General features: G+C 42.5%; 1 protein-coding gene across 2 annotated transcripts in view; it reads left to right on the top strand.

Moving 5' to 3' along the window:
- The window catches only part of LOC308232380 (paralemmin-1-like), a gene marked incomplete at both ends in the record, with an annotated part of 124,010 nt that overhangs the window by 91,219 nt on the left and 14,003 nt on the right, over positions 1–18,788 (top strand). For both annotated transcript variants that reach the window (XM_080638503.1, XM_080638504.1), the window contains 2 exons: positions 17,308–17,422; positions 18,133–18,154. In XM_080638503.1, the coding sequence (XP_080494629.1) occupies positions 17,308–17,422; positions 18,133–18,154 (137 nt within the window). The remainder of the gene's footprint in view (positions 1–17,307; positions 17,423–18,132; positions 18,155–18,788) is intronic.

Consider the following 18,788-nt stretch of genomic DNA (forward strand, 5'->3'; position numbering starts at 1 on the left):
CCATGCAAAAGTAGCCTGAATCAGGCAACTCACATTTCCTCATCTAAACTGTGGTTCATTTCCTTCTACAGATCAATCCACTTTAAGTCCTTGTAGCTCAGCACAAGGTTGTTCCCAGGTTCCTTTGTTTCACAGAAATTGAGTTTTTCAAGGACTTCTTGCCCTCAAGACTTTGGTACTTCCCAAAGAGGACATGCCAGTCAAGAAAGCAGAAGGACTTTATGCAAGAGAACTTTCTGACCTTGATGCTACAAGTCCCAAACACATAGCAGGAGGCACACAGTGGGACAACAAACACTGACCAGAGCAGCCCCGTAGCCAGAAGGCCACAAGAGCACTCAGTTTGGGTTTGGATCACTGGGAAAAAGCCAGGGAGGCTTATAGGCATAGTTGGTTTAGGCAAAAAAAATGCATCTTTAGACTGTACCTACTAACCAGTGTTAACATAGTATAAGGTGGCAAATAGCAGTCCTTTATCAACATCAACAAAATGCCTCTTTGTGACTGATCACAACATCTGAAGTGAACATGACGAGACAAAAAAATAAAATAAAAAAAGTACAGGAAAGTGTAAAGAAATGGTGCCGTGGGTGTTTCACACTGCTAATGAGGCAAATTTTGATAGAGATGGGCATGCCTGCAGCTCCTTCAGGGAATGTCACGCTGACAGGAGCTTGCATGCTGGCTTCAGGGTGTACACCAAGGGGGCTGCCAACAGCAGAGCTGAAAACCACAGGCAGAGCCAGGGAGCTCAGCCACAGCTGGTGCCAATTACAAATGAGAGAGAAAGCATTTAGACAGTTGGTGTCCATCTGGTTCTTAGTGACTAACCCACCAGCCCTTTGGCCAGTCATCTCAACAGCCTGCACTTCCAACGGCCCCCATCTAGTGGCAGTAGTAATGCAGCCAACGCCTTTCCAGCTTTAATGATACCGATGCTGCTCTCAGTTCCTATGCCTTATTTCAAATAAGTCCTTTCTAGTTTAATTTAATTTTTAGTCTGTACATTCCAAAGCACTGCGACAACTTTCCTACTTTTGAGCTGTCTTCAGCAGATTAATGTGGTTACAGTTTAGCCCCAAGTCAAGTGCTTAAATCTAAATGTATCATCTAATCAATCCACTGGAACTACGTGCACACTAACCATTTGATGCCTGTTTATATCTCTCATTAATTTGAAGGCTTTGAGTAAAGCTCTGTCATCTACTACTCTATCACTTCACCTCTAACCACCCATAGGGGAAAACCCTTTAAACAATAGAGCTGGAAAAGTGCTCATAACTATACACCAACTGGCATGGAAATCACAGGAGACAAACTTTCAGAAGTACCTACATCCCATTTTAAAAAGCACAGCTATCACTTTTAAGGCTTTTTGTAAATCCTTAAAGGGATACTTGCATCTTTTGTAAATAAAAACACTTTCTTAACTTCTCATCTGAACATAATCCTTTATGTGTAGTGCTGAACATCTACACATTTAACTGCATTAAGTAAACTGGAAAATGGGACATAACCTTCTCAATATAGGCATCTGTGAATTCTTAACCCTTGGTCTCATGTTGTTGTCGAATTCTAGACAAAGCAAATGAAAATTTTCTGTTGGTGCTATAAACCCAAGCAGATTTTCAGAATGGTCTCACATTTATTATTGCCCATTTTTACCATAACTTACTTCACTTATTTTGTTCAAATACCAACATAAAAAACATAGCAGGCACAGAAAGAAGATGAGAGGGTCAATCATACAGGTAAAACCACAAATGTTCATGGTTTGCCAGGACCCACCTGAGGTTTTCTCCAGGTTTTCTTGAGCATTAAGATCGCTGTGAGAGCCAAAACCCCAAAAAAACCTTTTAGACTTCAGAAAAGTCTTGCAAAACTCTAGCCTCTTTTATCTAGCCACATAGCAGGAATTTCTACAGATGTGATATGGACCAGCTCCCTTGCTACCCCAGCCATCATTACTACTGATTTGGACATGGAGATTGTTCACACAGGCAAGAAGACCCCTGGGAGAACATTTGCATAGCCATGGGATCCACTGAACCCACAGAAGGCAAACCATCTCCTCACAACCAGCCAACCTTCCCTGGGATAGTAGCCAGGAACCCACCAGGGCTACACTTGTCTTTCCTCAGCTTGCTGCAGAAAGAATAATGAACTGAGCAGAAAGTAATTTATTAGCAAGTAAGGGTTACCACACTGTTAGATGACTTTGATGTTCTGCTTTATGATATTTACTTTTAGAAATGCAGTCCCATGCCACCCCTCTTCTATGCCCTATGGCCAGCTTCAGGCCAACCATCAATGTAGACCTTGGCGTGCCTGTTAAGATTCTCTTAGAAAGGAAAATACTCTCTTTTCTAACTCATCCTGGGCTGTAAGTGCTCTACTGACTAGTTTTTGCTGTCCTGTTCCAAGTCAGCCCAGATGCCTGCTTTATTCTGACTTGGAAGCTGTATGGCCCTTGAGAAGTCCAGGGGTTGAGAACTTCACTCTCCCAAGACCCACACAGAGAGGAAGTCATCAGCTGACTCCTACCACAGACATGCAGTGAAAAGTCAAGAGAAACTTTTTGGCTTCCCACAATTAAAATTGTTCCTCATTCCAGCTTTCCATGAGGCAGGAAGGGGGACTTAGGATCCATCATGGAACATAAAAATATTATTAAACTCACTCTCCTTTTTTTTTCATTCACACTCCAGCACCATGAGAGATCAGACAGCAGTGACTCAGGTGTGGCTTATGTTAGGTAATGTGGAGCAAAGGGCTGGAAAATCAAGACCTGAGCAGTCTTACAGCAATTTTTCCCACTCGTTTCTTCATTCACACATTTCTCTGTCTGGCTCTGTTCACCAGTACAGCTCAGAAATGACACTACACTTCCAGGGATCAATCTGCAGAACTACAGATGCTGTCCAAGCATAGATTTGATCTCACAATTTCTACACAGCACAGGAAGTTCTCTTACACTGTAGATGAAAACCACAGATGTGCTCATGGTTACCTGAGCAAGTGATGGGGGTCTAGGAACTGTTTTTCTGGGATTTCCAGTTGAGAGTGAAGCATGAGGAGTACAGCCATCAGCTCTTGTCAGTCCTACCCTGTGCAGGTAAAAATGCATGAGATGCATCTGATGAAAGAAAAATGTAACCATGAAAAAATGAGATATGGACATCGTTCCTGGGGGGCCTGGATAGATATAGCTCCTCTGGTTCTCTGACAGTATGATGGATTTAGACCATTGTAGGTGACCTCCTGTACTTCTCACAAGAGAAAACCAGGCAAAGATAAAACTAGAACAGTCAGTCTCTAGAGTACAGTCAGTATTTCCTCAGGTTTCTACAGGTTTCAGTGAATCCCAGGATGCTGTGGACTTGCTGCTTCCATTTATCCACTCTCTGCTTCTCCTGGTATGTTAAGCAATTTCTTCAGCTAAAATTCATTCACCATTTTATGGCATGATTTCACTCTTGCCAGGCTGAGTGTGGCCAGCAGGAACAGGCACTTTGCTTTGCTCACTGGGATGTAGTTACCACCACAGCCACACCTTCCCTGCACTTATGTGCTGGAAATTTATAGTGGGAAACTGGGAAAGGAACAACACAGAGGTCTTCATGTGCCCAAGAGGGCCGGAAGCCTCCCAGAAACCCCTGCCAGTGGTAGCAGCACCACCCACCAACCCAGTGGACACTCAGAGAAAACTACAAGAACAATAGCAGGAAATGTTTAAGGGTGGAAACAACAAATAGAACACAGCCCGCGTTTCTGGGGGCTTCCTGATTGGCTTGATTTTCCTCAGCAGGAGCACTTCAGATAACCTTGGAGTTACCCCACCAGGGCAAAACTTCTCCCCAGTGAAGCCATGTTTGTTCCAGTGCTTTCTGGGGCATATGGATGCTTGCTGCCAAGAACAAATAAATAAATGAACATAACCTAAAAGCTCTAAGGTAGATCAGATGGACAAAGCAGGATTGGGATGCTGCTGTCATTGTGTACAGGGCAGCAGCAGCTTGGTGCATCCCTTGTTGTTCCTGGTGGACAGTCTGTCCATTCCTACAGGATGCATTCCTTGCCTCGTGTCAGCTTTCACCCTGGAAAAATGGACTGTGAGTTCCTGTAAGTTAATGACAGCAGAGGACAGATTTGCAAAGCTCAAATCCAAGAAACTGTTTGCATCAAGAAATAAACAAAACAAGTTAACAGCTCCTACTGGGTGTTTCCCCTTCCTGCCCCGCTGCTCTTTTTCTGTCCCTGCCGTCCAAGTTCCTCTTGGCAAGCAGTGCAGGGGAATGCATTTGTGTGTTTCTAAGGGGCACATAATATGGGGAACTTTTAAAGGGACCTAATAGAGCTCAGTGCCTCAGACACACTAAGTGTCAGCTGCACATACCCATCTAACTCCTTCGTCAAGGGCTTCTGAGGGCACTTAGAAGTTCAAGCAGTCATGACTAAAGCACAGCATGAAAGAAAGGAAAATTTTGTTAACAAATATCTGAGGGAAGCAGGTGGGATTACTGTAAGTAGCACCTTTCCATGGTAATAAGGTAGTTGGGCTCTAGCAGCCACATGACAGCAGGATGCAAGGCAGGTGCCATCACACCAATTATAATATTTTGTCTGGGGGTTCAAGTTTTCCGTGTAACAGCCTGAATTCTCTGGGGACCGTTCTCATTTTTATTATTATTCTCAGACTATACTCAGTCAATCACATGAAGTACCTTAGGTCAGAGTGCTGAATGCTGGGCAGCTTTTACTTCTTATGCCTACAAGTAGGCATTTAAGTACCATATTCCTTGAAACAGCAAATTTTAAACCACTGCTACAGAAAACAAATAAAACCTTGTTTGGACCAGAAGCCAACCACAAAGTCCATGCAGTCATTAGCAGCAAATCTGAGTTAAGTCAAACCAAAACCATAGAAACCTCACATGTACAATGAGTATCCATAATTAATAATACCAGCTAACAGGTATACTAGAAATAAGCATTGTCTGGTGTTATCAATGGATTGTATAAGATTGGCAAAATATATTGGATCAAGACTGGGAAATGGAGGCAAAGTGTTTTGCTGGAGGCTACAGCAGAGATAAAACAGACAACTCTAGCAAATGGTTGCTATTTTTGTCAAAACTGCTTTTCTAACAAGTAACTGCAGAGCCTTTTCTGTGATGACCACATGGCCATAAGAAGGAGTCACTTGCATGTGCTTTATCATGTCACGTATGATGGGGACAGGGAGAGTAACTGGAAAAAATGGGGAAAACCCAAATGGGAAACCTGCAAGGAGTGAAGTCCTGGTTTCTCAGCAGTAGGGAACAAGGTGCCATTGACTTTGCATGGAGCCAGTGCTCTACCTCAGCAGAGGAGTAGAAGTCAGATGGAGCTTGGTGTGGAAATAACATGTGCAGGAATTCAAGAAGACAAGAAATATCATAGGAGAAGGGAAGGCAGCCTGTATCAGGAAAAAGCTTGGTTTTCACTCAGTGTGTACATATATATATATATATATTACATATATACATATATATGTTAGGGAAAATCTGTAAATCGGAGCATTTTCAGATGTGCTCGTAGGTATTCCTGATTATGCTTGGACGGTAATATAACTAACATATGTATTAACAACTAGTATATACTTTCCTTAAACTTCCCTTAATCTTCTCATTGACTTGATTGGCATTACAGTAGGCCAATAATACTGTGCTTTTTGGTGCTGGTGTTTAGCTAAACACCTTGTGTGAACAGTAAGACCTGAGATATTGCCGTGCAGCACAGTGCATCTTTTCAAACAGCTCCTTCAGAAGACATAGAACACTTGCAGTGAGTTCCAGAGTGAAACTTCAGTGCACATTTTCATGTGCACCATAAAGAACTGCTGCGTCTTAACAATACAGCCAGAAATCTAGAATTGTCTGTGATTTTTTTTTTTCACAGCTGTGCTATTTATCTTCACAAAGATCTCGAGTTTGCTAAGAGCCATGTGACACTGCAGAGAAACAAGAAAATACTGATGTAACCACTGCTAGATTGTATTAGCATCTGTTCCAGTCAATCTAAGTAATAGGTACATCAGAGGAAGAATAATATTTATATGAAAAGTATTTATATCCTTGAGACTGAAAAGAAAACAGACAAAAAAAAAAAAAAAAAGCACCCAACAATCTTTGGCCCAAAACGAGTGGAAAGAGTTGTAACTACAAGCTGAGCCAGAGAGCAAAAATGCAGTTCAGAAAAAAATTCAGAAGGGAAAAACCAGCAGCACAGGCTTTTGTCTGCTCTGTGCAGACTGGCTATTGAGAAAGTCCTTGTTAGGTCAATTGCTAGCTCTGTAAAACAGCAGACTTTCTGACAGACTTTCTTTTTCTTCAAAAAGTTTGGACATCTGTATCTTTGCTGGTATTTGCATAGCACTGGCAAAACAGCTTTTCTGAGCATCCCTATGGAGGGGCTGTGTAATGCACCAGAAGATGAATGACATTTCTTAGGGAATTATAGCTATGTAAGGTACTGTATGTGCGAAGGAGCTGCACAGCTCCAGAGGGCAAATCTGAATTCAGGGCAAGGTGGGAAAGCCTGTCATGCTTCTAAAGCACCACTCAGTGTCTGCTCTTGACTCCTGTGCTCCGCATAAATAACAGTTCACTTGTTGCCTGAGCGTGTTCTGTGGGCACTTCAGGTGCAAAAGCATTCCACTGCTAAGACAAGCATCGCCAAGTCCGCGGATGTTACTTTGGATCAACCACCAGAGCTGACATCCTGATGTCCTGGAGCACTGCCAGGTGCTCCACTTGTGCTGTCCCCTCTGCCCCTACCCTTCCCTGCAGTGGCCCACGGGTAACTGAGAGGGACAGGGGCATTTCTCTCTGCAGGTCTCTCTGTGCAAGACCCTTATCACCTCCCTGCAAAGAGCATGCAGGAGCACAGGCAGCACCTCCCTCAGTCTCACTGTCCAAGGGCAGGAGGCCAGTGGAGAGGTTGAGGAAAAAGCTGCAGTGAACTGAGGTCCAGGTAGAAGACAATGCACCCTCTCGTGCCTTAGCTAATAGCATTACCTTTAATCCCAGCCCCCCATGTGTTTTGCTTTTCAATGCAGCACTGCTTGTACTCCAAGCTTGCAGAAGTTTATTGAATTTCTGCTGTGGCCACTCCAGAAGCAGATATAATTTTCAGTAAGAATAGAAAATGAACAGCTGGTGTATGTCTGAAGTTTGTTGTGGATAGCCATTTAACCTGGAAGTTACAGAGCCCATGCTGCAGCAGCTGGCTGCTGCGGTATGCTTATGGCCATTCTGCTGCAACTTGAAGAGTAAAATTTGATGTTATAGAATTACAGAATCATTTCAATTAAAAAGCCTTTAAGATCATTGAGTCCAACCTAACGCTGCCAAGTCCACCACTAAACCATGTCTGTAAGGGCCACATCTCCACATCTTTTAAATACCTCCAGGGATGGTGACTCCACCACTTCCCTGAGCAGCCTGCTCCGGTGCTTGACTAGAACAATTCAGTGAAGAATTTTTTCCCAATATCCAATTTAAACTTCCTCTGGTGCAGCTTGGGGCTATTTCCCCTTGTCTTACTATCTGTTACTTGAGAAAAAAAGACCAATCTGCCATTCACTAGAGGTCTCCCCTTAGTCTCCTTTTCTCCACTTCTCTCAGACAAGAGGCAAGTGTAAGACTGATGCCTCAGACCCTTCACCAGCTTTGTTGCCCTTCTCTGGACCTGCTCCAGCACCTCAACGTCTCTCCTCCAGAGAGAGTTTTCCTCCAGAGCTGAACACAGGATTCAAGGTTCGGCATTACCATTGCTGAGTGTAGGCGGATGATCACTGCCTTGGTCCTGCTGGCTACCTTGTTGCTGATACAGACCAGGATGCTGTTGGCCTTGGTAGCTGCCTGGGCATAAGCTGGCTCATGTTCAGCTGCTGTCAGTCAGCAGCCGCAGGTTCTTTTCCACCAGGCAGCTTTGCCTGGCTTATGCTGCGCTGTGAGCTCCCCATGACCCTTAGCAGCTCATTTCTCATCTGAAATTGGGAATCAGGGACAAAAAGTGCCTGATTATTCCCAGACTGTACATGGGAGGCTGAAATCTATTCAGGGCAAATACTTTTAGTGATTGTTTTGGTAGGTTTTTTTTTTACTTCCCTTCATTAAAATAAGGTGGAGATAAAACTCACACCCTTTTCCAGGCTTCCTGCCTCCGTGTAAATGCTGCTAGGTGACTGAATGTGTATCTCCAGGATACTGGTACATACCGGAACTGCACAAAAACATCCTCCTTCCTTGACAGCTTGAGTTATGGGTGCTGTATAAGGTCACACGTTTATTTTGATTGGACATCTCTACTAACACTGCGTAACGCAGTAGTAAGCGCTGCTGCACCGTGCAAGAACGAGCACTCAACAGTCATTCCCTGACTGCTCTCCCTCTATTTCTTGGACCTCTTCCAAGATATAAATAACACAATCCACTGTACAGCTGAACTGCTGGCATCTGTTGTTAAACCTAAATGAATTTTCATGTGCCTAGGTGCATTGTGCCAGCAAACTTTCACGGGGCTGGCTGCACCTATATTGATTTTCTAGTCTCTAGGTGCCTGCTGCTGTGTCTGGGCACTTTTTGCTGGGGGAACTGCACATGTGACCCTCCTTTGCTTGGAACACTCCTTGCAACACACACATTCGGACATCAGGTCCCACCACAATTGTTGTGCCGTGTCTAGAGCTTACTCTCCCTGCTCAAAGTGCCCGGGCAGTCTCCTGAAGTACAGCTCAGTGGCAGGAGCAAAGCACAGTGTAGGAGAGGGAGGAGATTTCATGACAGCAAGCCACATGTACGTGTTTGTCCCGTGTATTCTTGGGTGTTCTCAAGCATCCCAGGGACAACTCCTGGTGCTTCCTGACAAGTTTACTCAAAACCATGGGAAAGCAAGCAAATTTCTGCAGGGTTCAGTGTCTTCTATGTGTCTTTGCACCTTCACCTTCAATTATGAAGTACAGAACATGTGTCCTCTCTCAAATGGCAATTTTATCTTCCCTGATTTTTTCCCAACACTCCAGTAGGTACCAACCAATGAACCACAGGGAATGTATCCCTGTACTTGCAGTGTTAATTCCCATACACCATCTGTTGCGACTCCTCATCTGTCCAGACACAGAGAGCTGCATGTCTGGTTTTGTGCAGCCCAAGTTTTTATCTGTTGTGGTTCTCACCTCACTTACTTTATTTTAATGTCTTGAACACTGGACCAAGAGGGTCCAGAGGTAGGGAGCTTGCCATCTCTCTGGGCTGGGAGGGAGAACAAAGTATAGCAATGGTGAAGAGGAGACACAAAACCCAGCTTCACCAGGAGGAGCTTTTGTCTGTACTTTCATCTCACAGGGCTGCGCCATGAAACCAGGACATTTGTGCCATTTGTTTAAATAGAAGTGCTCCAAGAGCTGCATGATTCAAAGGCTGACTTTGCCAGAGGAGGTTAAGCTACCAGGGTCTTTTCCTGGCTGGTCAGGGAAATAAACGGGCCTTGGTGAGATCTGCAAGGTTCTGCCTAGAGCCTGGTCAGGAGCAGAAATGGGAGATTTCAGATCCAAATATGCTGGTATGAGCAGCCAGGGAGAAAAGAGGACTCTTTGCTCTTTCACCTCTTTGATCACTGGCCAGGGGACTGGGCTCAGACCAGGGCTTTTTTTTTTTTTCCCTTTTTCCCCCCCTCCGTTTCCCAAAGGAGTGTCAAGCCACATGCGCCTCCGCTGTAAGGGCAAGCATCCAAGGCATAGTGATTCATTGATTTCCAGTCAGTGATCCGTCCTCTCCCGAAGTGATGGTAAGTTTTTAAGGTTGCAATCTCACCCAGGCTGGAGAAATCTCCCATTTGAAGAAGACTGGGAGAATTTGGCATTGGAAAGCTCGCACTTGTAGAAGTCCACAAGTGTAGGCTGTAAATACAGTGGGGGCAAGAAGTTATATGTTGAAATGATGTGATAAGAATGAGATAACATCCTTCTTAAATAAAGAAAAAGCAGGTAATGAAAAAGTGGTTCCAATTGAAGGCAGAGTCGCACCGGAGAGCGCTGATGATCCCTATGCCTAGGACATTTACCACTGCATCAGGCAAACCACTGAAAACAATTAATACACAGTATTGCTTTGGAAAGGAAAGGGTTTCAGTCACATAATTTTTGCAATTCCGGGTGAAAGCATTTGTGTTACATTGACACTAAGCCTTCCACACGTGGAGCAGGCAATATTTTACTGACCAACTAACTCAGGGTAACGATTATTGGGTTTTACATCTCATACTGTTTAGCTCAGGAAATCCTGTGATTTGTCTAACCTAGAAGGGTTTTATCTAACCTATCAGGGATTAACTTGGTCCTAAACCAGGTAGATGCAAAATAACTCTTTCTATGCACATTTCCTTCAAACAGCAAAGGTGATTATGGATTTTTTCCCTCTCTTTCCAAGTTCATCAGCTGATCCTGGGAAGTAACTTTTGCTTGGTGAAAGGAATGGTTTCCCTTCCTGTGTATCAGGAATATTCATCTAGATTACCAGAGCAACATATTCAGCATTGTGCCTGAATCTCATTTCCAAGCATTGATTTGTGTTACGTATTCCCAGTTTTTCAAGTCACAGAGGTTTTGCCTTTTCAAAGATGCTAATTAAGTTTGCTGTTCTTGATTATCAGCTGCATTCTGTAAACAACAGCCTTTGGAAATCACAAGATGTGCATTGCCAGCTTTCCTCTTCAAGGGTAAGCCATTCAAAAGGATGAGCTCTTCAGAAAGACTAAGCTAAGGCGCTGAATTACTTAGTTCTGGAATCCTATTTCAGATCCTGCAACAGACCTGAAATCAAGCGAGTTTTTTGCCACCAGCGCTGGCTGTGTGTCAATAAACAGAGACATCCACAAATGGTCTACCTGGCTTTGGCACAACTACCAGTGTTTGCCAAGCAAACTAAGCCAATGCAGAAACTAAACCAAGTATTTGTCAGTGATTTCTGCCTTCCCTACAGCAGATGAAGTTAACAGTTGTAGCATGTGGGGTTCAGGTCCAGTTTCTTGGGCATGTTGATTTACAGCCTTGTTGCTGGTGCTTTGCAGCTGATACAAGTTTAGAAAGCATGTCAAAGGCTGAGGTGCTGGACTGGGGTTTAGGGTGCAGTTCCCCATATCTTTGTCAGTTGTGCTAGTTTAAAGAGCCTAAATGCAAGACTTCACTTACACATCTGGCTGGGGAAACCTTACCATTTTCCCTTGCAAGCTCGTTTTCCAACGTTATTCTGAACCTCAGCAAGCTAACAGGTACCCTGCTGGCCCAAAAACCTTTATAGTGACCAAGAAATGGGAATGAGGCCCATGGGGTAGAGCATTTTTGCCAGTGCTCTTTTGCACTGCAGAAAAAGGCACATTGCTCTGTGCTTACAGGAGAGTGGACCCTGCAAGTTAAGTCTCAGTTTCTGGTTTTGCCGTGTGGTCAAAAGCTTCATGAGGGCAAGATCCTTGAGACAGACACAGAGATTGTGCAGAGATCCATTTCGTCCCTAGAGGCAAGCCTAATCATCCCTAAACTTGGTGTTCAAATACCTGTTTAGTAAACATCAGAGGGAACTGTAGTTTTGTGCTTGTGAATCTACCAATTTAATACTATCAGGAACACCTCAGGATGTTTAGCTCTGAGTCCTGGCACCAATTACTGATATTCAGGCCCATGTCTTCTTTGTGCCTTTTGTATCAGGTTGATTTAGGCTGTCAGTCTAGTAATAGCAAAATAATCAGTTTACAGCTGAGCTGTCCCCCCCCTTATCTATGCATCCGTCACCTTTTCCCTTGAAGTGTTTACTCTGATTAGGTCTTTCCTGTTTTTCTCTTGAGTCCTGAATACTTGTATATTTTCCCTATTAGTGCTGATGAATGTTCTTTTCCCACTGACATGTCAGTGTGTACGCTGCAGATACAAATTCTCTTACATTTCTGTCTTCACTGCAGAAATGACATGAGTTTTTCTCAGGTGCATCCCAGCATGCAGAGCTAGTACAAGCTAAAGAAACTGGTCCATAAATTTGCAGCTCTTCTCTCTGTTTATAATGCTGGAACCATCCCACCCTGAAAAACAAAACATTTATGAGCCAAACGTAGGTATCTCTAGAAATCATGTCTGTCAGAGTTAATTATCTTGATAGAGGAGGCTGTTTTCTCCAGGCATACTTATATTTTCTTGGGATTTGTATGCTCCTTTTGCAAAGCAGTGTGACTCCGTACCAGCTGTGTGAGTGCCCTGCTGGATCCTGCCTGGGGTGCCTCCCAGGATCAAGATAAAGGCATGCCATGCCAGAACAACCTCTGCCTTTCAGCAGGGAGGAAAATGACAGCGCAGGTCCGCGGTTTTCAATGTCTTAGCATAGAAACAGAGGAAATCCTTCACCTAGAGAAAGTTCATTCATCAAGTTCAGTCTGGAGCACAAAACAGAGCCCTATATCCAAATGTAATGTTTCTTGGGTACTGAATGTTCAGCATAAGTGCACATGTACACATACCAAATTATCAAACCTGTCCTTATGCCTCTTCACCTCTTAGATCTCCATTCTTATCTCCACTTTTCATCACCTAAACTGAAGCTCCCTGTGCTGTCTGACAGCTGCTTTGGTCCTTGATCCCAACATCTCTGCAGAAGGGTTCGTTTGCTGCTTCCACCCCCAGTCCTCTCAGAAACTGCTCTGCCCGCTTTGCCTACACTCATGTGGCAACCTGGTTATGTCAAAATCCCACCAAATACACAGACCAGGCTTCTTTCAGCAGGCTGGTGCATACCCTTCCCCTGTCTTATTGAACTGTTCTGGTACGAGTTTTGCAGGACCTGATGTCTGATAGCTGCCGACTGTAAAAGAGAAATCTTGTGACCAGCCTCAAGTATTCCATAACTTCCCTCACCTTTCCCCTTCTCCCACCACTGCAGAATTCCAGACCCCAGCTGGAAGAAGACATGAGCATCCTGGTCATATCTCATGGCTGACCCTGTTTTTAGCATGAGGTTGGGCTAGAGACCTTCCAAAATCACTTCCATCCTGAATTATCCTACAAGCCTGTAATCTCAATAATCGAGGGATCAGGGTGCCCTTACTGACAGCAAAATGCTGTCCAAAAGACAGCATCCCTTCTGCTGTTCATGCTTTCTTCTCCTTCTTAGTGGGACAGAACTATTAGCATGAACATGAGAGTCACCTGGCTTATATGGGCAGCTCTTCTCAGCTCCCCTAAAAATCTTATGCCCTAAATATCAGGTGCTTATGGCAGCCGTCCATTAAAGAAAGCTGCAGGACAGACAGACTCGCAGCAAGGCAGGCTTCACTTCAGAGTGGTGAAATCTCCTTTCTTTGTTCCTGTGACATCTGGGGAAATACGGTTCTGTATACATCCACTGAAAAGAACATGCCTGTGCCAAAGCAGCTCCAGACTCCCTGACCCACTTTTTCGCCTTATATAGACAGTTTAGCAAATCCCAGTGATCAGATAACAGCTTGGGCTGATAAGCAGGAATACTAGTGGTCTGCCTTACACCACTTCTGCCTCATCTGGAAGTCTGTTTTCATTCTTATTTTTTCCCTACAGCACTCCAGATATTGTAGTTGTTTATTTAACTGGCTCTGTTGTGGCTGTCTTTCAAACCAGCCTGGAATCTGCTAAGAAGGCAGGAACCAATGAATTATAAGGTTTCCTTGCCAGGTGTCAAATGACAATTAAGGCACATCCTTTTTAAACTGTGCTAGAAGAAAAAGACATTATTCAATATTTAACAGGTTTACACAGGAAGAATGTAGGCACTTTGTATATGTACGTACATGTACATGTGCACTCTCAATGGATTTATTACTGTTTAAGTCATCACGTAGCATGGCGCTCAAAACAGATGTGATATTAGTGAACTTCTTTTATTCAAACCAAATTTGCATGCCTCTGTTGTATCTTGTTAAAAAAAAAAATAATGCATGCAGATCTTATCATTTAGCAGTTCTGATAATATGAAGCTCACTAAAAACATAAAACATGCAAAACAACCTTCAATTTGCATTATGATTTTAATTATTATACTGCTGGTCCCTGTGTGAAAAGGCAGTCCAAAAGAAGTGGTGAAGGCTCTGGGACTCGATTTTCCGGTGAGGTCTGTGGTGCCAGGTGTTTTACTGATGAATGTATACAATAGCTCACATGGAAACTGTGCCCTTGAGTATTTCTCTTTCCTCAGTGCCTCAGCAGAATTACTTCAGCGTTTAAGCCTAAAGAGTACAGACAAAAATGACATAAAATGGAGCTGATATTAATGATTGATATATGACCCCTGTGCTATGTAACAGGTACGTTCTTGTCTGAATGATAGTGTTTTTCCTGCCATGATTAGGAATTCAGACCCATTCTATACAAGGCCTAGGAGACTCCCAGTCTGTCTACACTGACTGCAGTGGAAAAAAGGGCAATTTACACCTGTGGAATGAGTATGTATGCATTGTTACGCAGTGTCACATAGGAAATCCTTATTCCTACCAACTTCACCCATGTCTTTAAATCCTGGAAACTCTGTCTCCATCTCTTTCCTCATTAGTAAGTTGTTGATAATACCACTTCTAAAACGCACTGAAGAAGGGATTTAGGTTGGGGAGGAGGGGGAGGGGACAAAAAAACACCGAGACGTCTTGTTGAAATAGTGTCATCTAATGTCTCATCTGCCCAGCTTGTTTTAATGGTGAGGGTAGGCTGGCACAAAGGAAACAGAAATGGAGGAAGTGAATCAGGAAGGGAGTACGAAAGAGACATAAACAAGTTAAAGCAACAGAGGAAGTAGCCAGAAAGTAAGAAAATATAAATCAGAACAGTTGCAAGGTGTGTATGTGCAGGTGTGTATATGTGTGTGCATTAGAAGCAGACTTTCTCTGGAAGACCCAAAAGTTCATGGCAAACCTACAGTTTTGAGCTGGTGCACAAAAAATGGTGCACTTTTGATTACCCCAAATTACAAGGAGTCTACTTGGTTATTACCTTACTCACGTCAAATTAGTTGCTTCACACCAGCTATACTCAGTTTTTGAAATGACAAAAATAACTAATGTCCAATTCATTTCCAAAAAAGGGGCTTCCTTTTTCTCCTGTATTTTGCTGTCACTAAGTTCTATGAATTCCCATTTTCCAGTCTTTCCATGATCACATTGAGAGCAAAATGTACCAGGCTACAGAATATGTACCCTGAAAATGCTGCTTAGTGATTCACTTGAGAAGAAAAGAAACGTATCAGTGAACCCCAACTCATGCAGCTCCACAATGTAATTTCACCAGAATGCACCGTAGAATACTTCAAATATCCTTATCAACAAGACATAAATGCATGTGTATCTACTAATTGTTCCTAAGCATAGGGAAAGAAAAAAAGCCACCTTCCTGCTGACTTCTAAATTCATGAAGTAGGAGCATGGCAATGGCTGACTGCAGTGTCAAGTGTTTTTTCACTTCACTAGGTGTTAAAAAAAGGAGAAAAAAAATCTTGGAAAGAAAAGTCAAGAAGAAACAGTATTCTTTGTAAGCTTTCTCCCTGAATCACAATACGAGAGGGGAAATTCATCCTGTATTAAGTTGTTCCATTTATGCAGAACAAAATACATTGTCCCAAAATATTCTGCATTTTTAAAGTTTTTCTGTTAGTTCTGAGAAAACATCAAAAAAAATCATGGATTGGAACAGTGTTTTCCAACTGTGTGATTCTAAAATCACAGCAATTAAGCCATTTTAACTTGGAAATGAGGGGGTTGCCTTTAAGAGAGGAAAATGGCAGTTCTACAGCCACCAAGGATTTGTTACTGTTAAGTATTCACATACTTCAGGAGAGCAAAATATGCCTTTTTCCATCTGCAACAACTTGAAGCTGTGACACTTTTGCCTCCCTCTAATGAAAAGATTTATCAGCAAGTGCCACACAACCTTCACCCATGCACAATTAGAAAGCAGGGAAAAACTTCTAGGTGGGTGCCTAAAGTTAGACTCCTGCATCTATATTTAGATACATGGATTTCACAAGTAACTCAAGCTGTCAAGTCTCTGAAAGGAGCAATCGCTGCCTCTCTGCTCCCTCCCTGCTCACTGTCGCTTTCTCCTTGCCCTTTGCATTGTGATAGAACAAGTATTAATGAAGTCCTGTGCTGAGTAGGGCTGGGAAAGAGCAAAAACATGTCACTTTAGACTGATCCTGATCCTCAGGATCCTTCACTTGAAAAGTGGTAGCAGAAAGGCAGCAGCAAGCAGCCATGGGTAAGGAAAGTACTGGGTGATGCTAATCTGTTGCATTTGAAGAAATATGGTCCAACAAGCTGTGAGCAGCTATAACTCTTTCTGTAGACAAACGGAGTTTTAAATAACTGTCCTTGTTCAAAAGAGTTCATCCTAGCTCATATTACAGTTGGGTTTTTTTGATTTTGGGTAATTTTTTTTCAAAAGTGAGAAAATAAAGATGATGGTATACATAAAAATAGAGAAAGAGGAAATATTCCTGCACCTGCATAAGTCATGTCAGTAAAAGGAGGTTTGAGTTAAAGTAATGGAGAATCTAACCCTGATTAAAGTGCATCCCAAATCACAATCAACACATCTTAAGGAGCAGATGCCATTAGATCTCAACTAGAGAAATGAAAATGCTGCATGCTTACTGCATAGCAAAATATGTTTATTTACTGAGCAGCCTGTGTATTTTGTTACCTGAATCCTCTGGGGTTCCCTGTATCATGCAGTAACGTAGAAAGCAGAGATGGATAACCCAGAGAATGATTGTGAGGAGCTGGAAACATACTGGTTCAAGAGAAACACCTAACACAACTGGTTGACTGCCACCTATTTCCAATTTTATCGTCTGGAATACAGAAGCATTAGAAGACACCTATTCCTCTAATTATTACCACATATTTATGGTTATACCCCATACTGTGATTTATAAAATCAAAGGGCATATCTGAGAGATGTTATGGGAACTGGGATGAAGCAATCTTAAGGCATATTTTTAGTTAATCTGTACATGCCTTTGCAGAAGTGGATAGTAAGAGAATTGCTGGCTTCGTTTAAAACAGTTTGTGTGTTTTACAAATAATATACAAATAAGCATGCGCCCTGCGTGCATTAGGAATACAGTTGTGAATAACAAGAATGAAAGTTATCCCTGATGATATTTGAAATGCTAATTGATGCCCAGGAAACTATGGCTCATTGAAATAATTTTTACATGTTTTATCTTCGTGTGTATGTGCATGTCTGTATGTCTTCCACAGGCTGGAGCAAGAAATACAGAAATTAGAAAGTGAGGAATCCCAAATATCTGCCAAAGAACAAATCATTTTGGAGAAACTAAAGGAGACTGAGAAGTCCTTCAACAACTTGCAAAAGGTGTGTAAAATAAATAAATAAATAAATAAATAAATAAAGAGACACTTGGGCACAGATTGAAACCAAAGTAGACTCCTAGCACTGTTTGAAAGCAGCAGGTATAATTCATGCACTTATGGGAAGAATGAGGGCAGGTGTAGAGCACATAGCTCAGGCCAGGAGGAACAAGACTAGGAAAGATATATAGAAGATATACAGAAGAAGAAGATTTATAGAAGACTAGGAAAGAAAGAAAATATAGATACCTCATAGGAAAGACTAGAAGGCATGAGATGTATTTTAGTTGGGTTATTTGGATTTTCCCTTCCACTCCAGCTTTTTTGGAAGTGGCTTTTAGTGAATTTTAGAGACTATCTCCCTAGCTTATCTTCAGGGAAACAGTGTGAGCTTTTGGCCACACCGAAAGATGTCAGCAAGACCCTAAAAAGACATATTAAACTTCCCTGCTCCCAGGAGCACACAGATAGTGGCATTTGCCACTTCTGATCATTACAGCCTGCAACAAATAGCAGTGTTCTCCTTTTAGCTATGCTACGTCACTTTCCCTCAGCCCCCAATGGTACCTAAACCTGGGAAGCTACATCTCCAGTTACCTATTTAAAAATTAAAAAGCACCATAAAAGCAAGCCTAGCTTAAAAATCAAAATTTCATGCAAATTATACCCCAAATATAATAGGTTTAATCAAATATCTTCTTTTTCCCTTCACAGAGTTTCTCACACCAGGATGGTGGTAAGTGCCTTTTTATTATTGTATAGCTTTGGATTTAACAAGAATTGTTATTATAGCTTTGTTGCAAAGGTTTACAGAGTGGGGGTTCTTCTTTTCATTGCATGTTCCTGTTTTATTGCTAGAGCCATTACCACCTTCTTTGGTATTGCTATAGTGCAAGCACAAACATTATTGTTATGGTGAAATAGTATTACTTTGGCAAAGCTCCAGCTCCTCTTTTGTGCATACAAGGGGAAAAAGCAGCACAGATGACTTAAAACAGAGATAATAAAACTTCTATGTTATCTTTCACCACATGACAGCCCTGCAGTGCAGCCTCCCTTTCACCTCTCTGTGGTCAATCTTCTCCATTGCATGTGCTCATGTTCTGTTAATAAGCAGAGTTAATGAGTTAAATAGGAAGTTAAATACAATGAGAACTATTCCCAATATACAGGAACAATTGCTAATATCAGATTACTTCACTGAAGAATTATATTCTCGGCATGATGATTCTTACGGAAGGAAAACATTGCATAGGTGGATGAGGGCCTAATAATTCCTGGTTTATGAACTCTGTCACACCATGTGTGATCACTCTAAACACTGAGCTATAAATTTAGGTGTCTGAGTGAGCAAAGGAGATGTTTGGTTT

This window comes from Psittacula echo (genome assembly GCF_963264785.1).
Source record: "Psittacula echo genome assembly, chromosome: Z".
NCBI lineage: Eukaryota > Metazoa > Chordata > Aves > Psittaciformes > Psittacidae > Psittacula > Psittacula echo.